At 40.1% G+C, this 9989-nt stretch overlaps 1 protein-coding gene across 1 annotated transcript; it reads right to left on the bottom strand.

The window, feature by feature from the left end:
- Window positions 1-387: 387 nt before the first annotated feature.
- On the bottom strand, window positions 388-7722 carry LOC121863516 (diphosphoinositol polyphosphate phosphohydrolase 1-like). The gene is made up of 4 exons (XM_042362200.1): window positions 7717-7722; window positions 6568-6723; window positions 1971-2064; window positions 388-1738 (listed from the first exon to the last, which is right to left on the bottom strand). The coding sequence occupies exons 1-4, from the start codon at window positions 7720-7722 to the stop codon at window positions 1614-1616; spliced, it is 381 nt and encodes a 126-aa protein (XP_042218134.1). The 3' UTR covers window positions 388-1613.
- Between the last annotated feature and the right edge of the window lie 2267 nt (window positions 7723-9989).

Here is a 9989-nt window from a genome sequence, read left to right as displayed (position 1 = left end):
TAAATCCCATCATCATCATCCAGGAGCCTTCTACATACACACCTCAAAGTAAGTGAACTTTTCTACCATTTTGTTGAATTTAGGAAATTTTCGGTGAGCTGGAACCACTACCCAAAAACCCATTGAAACAATGGTTTCGTTAACTAAATCCTCGTTAACGAATCTTCTGAACGGAGTTGTGTCTGTATATATATATATATATATATATATATATATATATATATATATATATATATATATATATATATATATATATATATATATATATATATATATATATAGTATATATATATATATATATATATATATATATATATATATATATATATATATATATATATATATATATATATATATATATATATATATATATATATATATATCTACATACTGTACAGTGCAATATATAAACAGCAGCTTTAATAATAGTGTTGAATGCTGATAACTGTTGTTCGATAACAAGCTCAGAAACTTGGCGGTTTAAATACTGGTATTTCGATGAAAAGGGAATTCATCGAACAATCCAGATTAAAATAATGACAATATCTCATTACTAGAAAATCTATTCATTACTAAAGAGCACCCGACATGAAGTATATAGTATAAAAAATAATTACAATATTATATATACAACAATATATGTTCACCGAGGGATGTCTATGATTCAGGAACAAGGCACTAACTGTCCAAAAATTGGCTCCCACAGGCAGGAGTTAGAAGACTGGGCTAGGAGGAATGCTTATAAGTCATGTGAAACAGATAAATTATGTTTTAGGATCAAAATATGATGACTGAGAAACTAATTATCCACAGAGTCATCACAACTGCCAGAGCATAAATCTGTGTGCAAAAATGTAATTATGTAACCAAACTTTTGTTATACAGTACAGTATACCAAATATAATTATAGGAAAAAACACATTTGACTTTAGTTGGTTTTCACCTCCTAAAAACATGGGTATTTAAACAGATGAAAAATAATACAAAGTGAGGCTAAATCATGAGAAGTACCTGTATGAGAAATTTTAACTCTTCCAGCAACATTTCATTTGTTACTAGCAAAATTCTATTGCAAATACAGTACTGAAGTGATCAAAATAAAAGTAACCCTCTTAGTGTATGAAAGGAAATATTGTTGTAATCATATGAAATTTTGAAATATAATCCCTGGTAGTATTGTATTTATTTGAGAAAACAATGTATGGTATGCTGTACTACTACATTTGCAGAGTGGACCCTGAAAAGCTTATGGCTGTCTGCACAGTTCAGTACAGTACAGAATTTCATAAAAGTTACTTGTCTAAAAATTCTACAAATAATGTACAACTTCTCCTCCCTACCTTAGGTATAACAATACAGTATGTAGTGGAGCCAAATGTTACAGGAAAATTACAATAAGCAATGTACTTGTAATTGCTGAGAAACATATCATTAATGAGTGTGGATGTCAATCTAATCTTTAATTTGAACTTTTAACAGAACAAATGTAATCTTAAGCTTATAAAAAATTTAAAGTCTTTAAAACTAAAGATGTAAATGTTTTGCCTAACCTCAACACTGAATGATTAACAATCCTCCTGCCTCTAGCCAATCAGTCTCCAGCCTTGCTAGTTCTAGGATGCAGCTGCTACCTTGAGTTTGGACATCATTAAGAATTGCAAGTAGGCACTTTGAAGGGGACGGTGGCGGGCCAAATGAAGTAAAGCTTCATCCATGCTGAACCACTGTCTCCGACGACCTTTGGGGAAAAGCTCATTATTTGATATCTCCAAGAATGTGATATCATAAAAATAATAATTAATTGTTATGCACTTGCTAACATTTACTCTTCATTATATTCTTCTTGTTACATGTAAACATTCACTGATCTAAAATAATAGCCATTTCCTTAAAATAAAAACCTTTATAAAAATGATTTTTCAAATATTCTCACTATTACAGTAAATTATTCAATTCCTTTTTTTTCTTACCTAGTCGTGCTTCAGGAAAATCGGTGTGTTCCTCTGTGACTACAAAGATGTAAACTGCAGTCCGGTGCTTCTTGACTCCAGAGTGGTGAAAGGACTGTCAAGAAAATACATCATGTAAACTGAGCATTGAGTTTGACAATGATTCTTAGAAGATAATTTGTTGATGTAACCTGTGTCACGGGTGAAGATTCTGTGGTGGAAAGTGTAAAATGGCTATGTGCTGTCTGTAAGAAAGCTGTTGGCAGAAACTCAATAAAGTGCATTAAGTGTGAAAGGTGTGTACACAAAAGTTGCAGTGGTGTAAATGGCAGATTTCAGCATGTTATACTTTTACTTTTATCCTCTTCACCACTGATTGGCCCGTTAACCGCTTGGGCGATTGGTCACGTCTCTGTTATGCACTGTTGGCAAGTATTGGGCATGTACCGGCTCCTGAATGTACCTGAACCTGCTCCAGCGATGGTCAAGTCTGGTCTTGAAAGAGCTCACATTCGGTGCCGTCACAACACTTTCTGGCAGATTGTTCCAAGAGTTCATAACTCTCACTCCGAAAAAGTTTGCCCTCACAGTTTTCTGGACTTGCGGTTTCTTCAGCCTTGAGCTGTGACCCCTTGTGGGGCGAGCATCCACCAGCTACAAGTAAGGACACTCAACTGAGTAGTGCCCCTTGAGATGCTTATACACCTCAATTAGGTCGCCCCTTGCCCGTCTGTAGTACAGGCTAGGCAAGTTCAGGCGCTCCAATCTCTCAGGGTAGTTGAGGTGCCGAAGTGCAGGCACCAGTCTGGTGGCCCTCCTTTGAAAATTTTCAACCAACTGACAGTCCCTAGTATATCTCGGGGACCAGACGGGGTGACAGTACTCCAGATGGGAAGCTCTTCACTCTTGAAGATCGTTACGAGTGACAGACCATCTAGATATCTGAACGACCTTCTTGTAAGACCCAATAATTTATTTGCCTGATTTATTCTTCTCGCAATGGCCCGAGAACTTCAGCTCATTGTCAACATACACACCTAGGTCCTTCTCACATTCAGTCTCAAATAGTGCAGTTTCTTCATCCGTTGAGACATATGATACGCCTCCTTACCATTGGTACGCCCCAGGTGCATCCTCTTACACTTCGTGACATTGAATCTCAGCAATCATTTCTTCAACCATTCTTGGAGCTCACAGAGATACTTCTGCAGCTCTTCACAGTCTGCATGGTTCTTGATTTCCCGAAATAACTTGGCATCATCGGCAAACATTTGTATGGAGGAGTGTATAACGTCAGGCATGTCATTTATGAAACAAACAAACAACAGCGGGCCCAACACACTGCCCTGTGGTACTCCGCTTGTGACAGTCCTAAGCTCAGTCTATTTTGTGTCCCCTAGCTTTAGGCTATACAGTATAATATATATATGATAATAGCAAAACCTATTAATGATGCCCACAATGTACTGTATAGAAGGTTAGTTATGGAGCTAAAACCTGGCTGGTCATCAACCACCGCATGTCCATAATGGATCTAAATGCAATGATATGTTGTTAAACTTACCGTACCTAAGATAAACTAAGGCAAATCTAGTAACAATAAATTTAGACATCAAACCTGGAAGAAAAATATTACATTAATGGAATGTTATCGAGTGGAAGCCAAATTCACGCAAGACAGAGAGCGATCATTAGCTTTTGATCGGAAAAAAAAGTTTCCTGATGCGACTATATAGTATTAGGCACCGTAAAATAATAGTAAAAACATAACTTTAGCTAAAACAAAACAAAACAGGGTGACCATAATTTTAAAGTGTGGTGACCTTATTATGTTGTCTTACTATACAACTGAAGGTGGGCTTACAGCTTTACACTGTTTTTACAACAATGATGATGGTTAATACGACAATGAATAAACGAGTTTTGTCTTTCTTACGGCGGGTGACATCCAAAATGACACTTAAAAGATAGACTGTGGCCCTGCTTACCAGAAAACACTCAGACAAATGACAAGAAAACAATCACTGAACCGTTCCTGTTAAAAATAGACATGATTATGTGATAGTTTTCTTTGTCATTGTCTAAGCATGCATTAGTATGCAAGGCCACAGTTTTGTTGACACTCATTTGAAGCCGAAGAGGATAAGCAAGTATATTGTGTAAGCAATTCGCTGCCAGAAACGGTGGTGTCATGGAGTGAACAATTATTGAGCAGCAAGAAGAGAAATCAAATCATATTTCATGGTATCGAATACTTCATAAAAATTATCGTTTTTTGTGAATCTGACTGGATTCAGCTGAGTCTATTTGGTTCCTTTATTTACTTTCACCCTGAGATTCCCCTCAGTTACAAAACCCTGTGCATTTAATTTAAAGCAACAGGAATGGCAGAAGTGGCACATTACTTTTGATAACAGAATCAACTTTTGAATATGCAAACAATATTTTACCAAGAGATTTTCTTTGTTATATGCCTTACTAAGAACCTCCCACCCCACACTACCTTTTCTTTATATACTATTTAACTTAATAAATTATATCACATTAAATCAGCATCACTTTTATGTGGGTCATCCTGCTGAAGACAGTGTTTCTATATTTCCTTAAGCAAGACCTTGAGTTATTTAAAGCCACATTTGTGGTGGCCAGCACACACCTCACTAGCCAGTTCTTTTTCAGGATGAATGAAAGTATACACAAACATTTAAAAAAACCATTATGATATGCCCTATAGATAAGCTAAAATCATATTCAGTTAAGGAGATTTAGTTTGTGTGTGTTTTGGTGACATTAACATAGAGGATGACTTCAGAAAGTAAGTTCTATTGAAAATACAGTACACTGTACTAACAAATTTAACCCAAACCAATTTGACTGAACTCACTATGTCTTTAACTCGGCAATAACTACAATTTTATCCTCTTCGCCAATGATCTATAAACACTGACTGATTGTCGAGTGATGATTATTCCTCTTCATCGCACTAAAAAAGAAAAAAAGGCAGACCCTTGAATGGGTGCGGGGCCACTACCACCATGGCCATGATCCACTGTGCTGACTGATGGCAGCTGCTGGTGACCTTTGTTCACAATTGTTTACTTCTGTTCACACACTAACATGAGCTTCGTTAGTTCACCCATCTTTCAACACAGCCTGGGACCCCTCCCCCCAAAGAAAAAAAATACTGAACTGATCAAACACGGTTTTATGCCGGGGCGCTCCTGCTTAACCCAATTGCTCAAGGTATTGGATATTTGGACCCATATTCTGGAACGGGGCGGTAATATTGACAATATATACCTAGATTTTGCCAAGGCTTTCAACAGTGTACCCCACTAATGGCTGAAAATCAAACTGGAAGGGTATGGAATTCGGGGAAATGTTCTAGAGTGGATAGAAGACTTTCTTCATGACCGCAAGCAGTGTGTGGTGATCAATGGCACGAAATCACCATCTGTACCTGTCACAAGCGGGGTACCACAGGGCAGTGTATTTGGCCCGCTGTTGTTTGTTTGTTTCATAAATGACATGCCTGACGTTGTACACTCCTCCATACAAATGTTTGTGGATGACGCCAAGTTATTTTGGGAAATCAAAAACCAAGCGGACTGTGAAGAGCTGCAGAAGAAGCTCTGTGAGCTCCAAAAATGGTCGAAGAAATGACTGCTGAGATTCAATGCTACGAAGTGTAAGAGGATGCACCTGGGGCATACCAACGGTAAGGAGGCGTATCATATGTCCCAACAAGATGAAGAAACTGCACTATTTGAGAGTGAATGTGAGAAGGACCTAGGTGTGTATGTTAACAATGAGCTGAAGTTCTCGGGCCATTGCGAGAAGAAGGTAAATCGGGCAAATAAATTCATAGGCCTTATAAGAAGGTCGTTCAGATATCTAGAGTGAAGTGTTTCCCCATCTGGAGTACTGTCACCCAGTCTGGTCCCCGAGATATACTAGGGACGGTCAGTTGGTTGAAAATGTTCAAAGGAGGGCAGCCAGACTGGTGCCTGCGCTTCGGCACCTCAACTACCCTGAGAGATTGGAGCGCCTGAACTTGCCTAGCTAATACTACAGACGGGCAAGGGGCAACCTAACTGAGGTGTATAAGCATCTCAAGGGGCACTACTCAGTCGAGTCTCCTTACTTGGAGCTGACGGACGCTCGCCCCACAAGGGGTCACAGCTCAAGATTGAAGAAGCCGCAGATCCAGAAAACTGTGAGGGCAAACTTTTTCGGAGTGAGAGTTGTGAACTCTTGGAACAATCTGCCAAAAAGTGTTGTGACGGCACCGAGTGTAAGCTCTTTGAAGACAAGACTTGACTAACACTGGAGCAGGTACAGGTACATTCAGGAGCTGGTGCATGCCCAGTACTTGCCAACAGTGTGTAACAGAGACGTGACCGATCGCCCAAGCGGCTAACGAGCCGATCAGTGGTGAAGAGGATAAAAGGAAAAAAAGGTAAGTAAAACACTAATCGAACCAAACATTACCTCTTTATGTAACTTACTTATGTTACGAAGCTTAACCTAACTTTCTAACTTTGAGCAAAAATATTTAATCTGTTGGGAAGGAGGGAAGGAACCCCCCCCCCGGATGTGCCCTGGCTGTAGGCCTCACCTCAAAGAGACCGAGGTAGCGAGCAATGTCTCCTTGGATGCCAGCCTCCTCCCAGGCCTCTCTCTTGGCGGCTGTGACGGTGTCCTCTCCAGCCTCCAGACCTCCGCCAGGCACCAGCCACGCGCAGGGGTCCTTTTTGCTTGACACCAGCAACACCTGAAACATGATATACACGTCACTACACTTTCACCTCTGACTCTCTCTCTCTCTCTCACTCTCACCAGGTTGATGCAAGTCACCTAGGAAGGAAGGAAGAGTAGCTAAAGGTAAAACGGTTAAGGTAAGGGAGGGTAGAGAGGGGAGGGGAAGGAAGGGGGAGAGGAAGAAAAGGTTATGAGAAGGAATGGGAAAAAAGGCGGGGAGAAAGTGTATGAGGGAGTGAGGGAAGGAAGTAGAGAGGGGAAGAGATGAATTAACTTCCTGGTTGACTAAAGTAGTCCATAATAAAACTTTAGGTAAATCGGGCAAAAAAAAAAAATTATATATATATATATATATATATATATATATATATATATATATATATATATATATATATATATATATATATATATATATATATATATATATATATATATATATATAAATAATATAATTTTTGTTTATATCAATACTGTAATTAAACTGCACGTTACAATTTTTTGACATTTAACACCTTTGACGACGATGATTTAACTCTTTGACGACAATGATTTAACTCTTTAACGACGATGATTTAACCCTTTGAGGACGATGGTTTAACCCTTAACGACGATGATTTAACCCTTTGACGACGATGATTTAACCCTTCAGGACTCAAGGGGGTTAAGGGCAAGTATCCCATGAACTCCAGTCACTTGGTAACCTTGACGGCTGAAGGAGCGTCAAGGTGAGGAAAGACTAATATTTATAAATTTTTTTCCCCTGAATGTAACAAGACAGTTATAACTCTTAGAAATCACCTGAAGATTAACCCTTCTCCCTTCCTGCTTATTTCACCTATTGTAAAAAAAATCACTCTGAAGCTACCTTGGGTTTGGGTTGGGTTGGGATAGGTTGGGTTGGGTAGGGTAAGGATTAGGGTGGTTAATCTTAAGGTGAAATAAGCTGGGGTGTCTAATCTTAACATGATCCACTTTTAAGTATTTATTTAATCCTCTTGAGATGTACCTTCATGGTCACGTAAGCTTCACAATAAGAGGGAATTATGACTTTATTTCAATCCAGCTCTTATATGTCAGATACTTATGCCCCTCTTACACACAGAAGGATGATAAAGAGGGTTGGCGGCCTCTTGTACACAGAGTGGGGATAAGGTACATTTATTTCTGATGAATTTTCATGTGTGGCTGCTTGTTTTACCCTTTGAATCGCGGTGTGTTAAATCATCGTCGTTAAGGGTTAAATCTTTGTCGTTAATGGTTAAATCTTCGTTGTTAAGGGTTAAATCATCGTCGTTAAGGGTTAAATCATCGTCGTTAAGGGTTAAATCATCGTCGTTAAGGGTTAAATCATCGTCGTTAAGGGTTAAATCATCGTCGTTAAGGGTTAAATCATCGTCGTTAAGGGTTAAATCATCGTCGTTAAGGGTTAAATCTTCGTCGTTAAGGGTTAAATCATCGTCGTTAAGGGTTAAATCATCGTCGTTAAGGGTTAAATCATCGTCGTTAAGGGTTAAATCTTCGTCGTTAAGGGTTAAATCTTCGTCGTTAAGGGTTAAATCATCGTCGTTAAGGGTTAAATCATCGTCCTCAAAGGGGTTAAAGTCAAGATTTTTTTTATGAGGGTGGCGTCGAGACGGCCAATTTAGGTGGGTAATAGAATCAACACTTCCTACTAAGCGACCATATATTATGAAACACTATAGGATTTTAGTTGATGTTGCCATAATTTACCAACAAACAATTCACAAAGTTTACAGATACAAACAGTACACCATCATTCTAAGTTAAAGGGTACGGCAGCAGAGTGGGTTGAAGGTCCCTCTGCCCCCCCTTGCTCACCTATATGCACTAATTACATTAACATCTCAAAATCAAACAGGTGGAAGTGTCGTAAAGGATGGTTGAAACGTCACTCAGGGGTACACACACACACACACACATGTTGGTATCTACTGAAGGACACACCACACACTGATCCCCGTCCCTTGGCCTCCCTCCAATCACGTGCCCAGCCCCCGCCCCTTCCTCCTACCCACCACCCACGTTTTTTCTTCCTATCACCGTCGTCTAGATGTGACAAGGCAGGACGGTGGTCAACTTCAAACGGTGCTTTATATTCTACATAAAACACCTCTGGCAAATTGCATCCGCCAAGACCTTATGGATGGTGGTCAGTGTTGTGGTCGTAATATTTACAAATAAACAAATAACTATGATAAACCGAGTAAAAGTCTGCCACTGGAACTGATTTATAAGCAAATGAATTATGAATTATATAAATTATCATTGGCCGGAGGAAGCTCTTAAGTGATCACAGTATACTGACGAGGGTCGGTCACGTAAGCGCTGCCAGCTTGTGGACAACTGCTTCAGTGGGTCACGGATTTTGCCTTGAGAGAAGAGAGAATATCGTCCACTGCTCACTGAAGCAGAAACGCATGAGAGAAAGATCTTTTATCTAACCCCGTAGTGCCAGTGTTGGATGTGGTCTTGAGGTGATGTGTCGCAAGGTACGGGGTCAACGTGTCGCTAGGCACGGAGTCATCACGTCGCCAGGCATGGAATCATCACGTCGCCAGGTATGGAGTCATCACGTCGCTAGGCACGGAGTCATCACGTCGCCAGGCATGGAGTCATCACGTCGCCAGGCATGGAGTCATCACGTCGCCAGGCATGGAGTCATCACGTCGCCAGGCATGGAGACATCACGTCACCAGGCATGGAGACATCACGTCGCCAAGCACGGAGTCATCACGTCGCCAGGCACGGAGTCATCACGTCGCCAGGCACGGAGTCATCACGTCGCCAGGCATGGAGTCATCACGTCGCCAGGCATGGAGTCATCACGTCGCCAGGCATGGAGACATCACGTCGCCAAGCACGGAGTCAACACATATTCTCTCGTAGCCTTGTAGACCCAAGAGGCACGAACTAGCTACAACGAAAACACTAAAACCTTCAACACGAGAACTAAGGATAATGAAAACTATATGAGTCTTGGGTTTTTCTACAGCCACACATGCCGCTCGTTCACTCACTGTTTAACGCATGCATTCTTGTTCTATTTTAAGCACTATTTGTTTACACACAAAAATATAGAACAACCAAATTTATATTCTCGTACGCAGAGTCGACAGTATACAGTAATTTCACCTTTACCCCGTCATTCAGTGTTGATGGGACGGGTACTGTCGTCTCTCAAGCCGTCAATTGTATGCTGTTGTTGATATTTTTCACTTCATGGTCTCCCGGCTCTAACTTCAAGCTCCACTCACCGAT

The sequence above is a fragment of the Homarus americanus genome, unplaced genomic scaffold (assembly GCF_018991925.1).
Source record: "Homarus americanus isolate GMGI-L3 unplaced genomic scaffold, GMGI_Hamer_2.0 scaffold40248, whole genome shotgun sequence".
NCBI lineage: Eukaryota > Metazoa > Arthropoda > Malacostraca > Decapoda > Nephropidae > Homarus > Homarus americanus.
The sequence above is the reverse complement of the archived record's forward strand: the minus strand, read 5'-3'. Positions and strand labels throughout refer to the sequence as shown.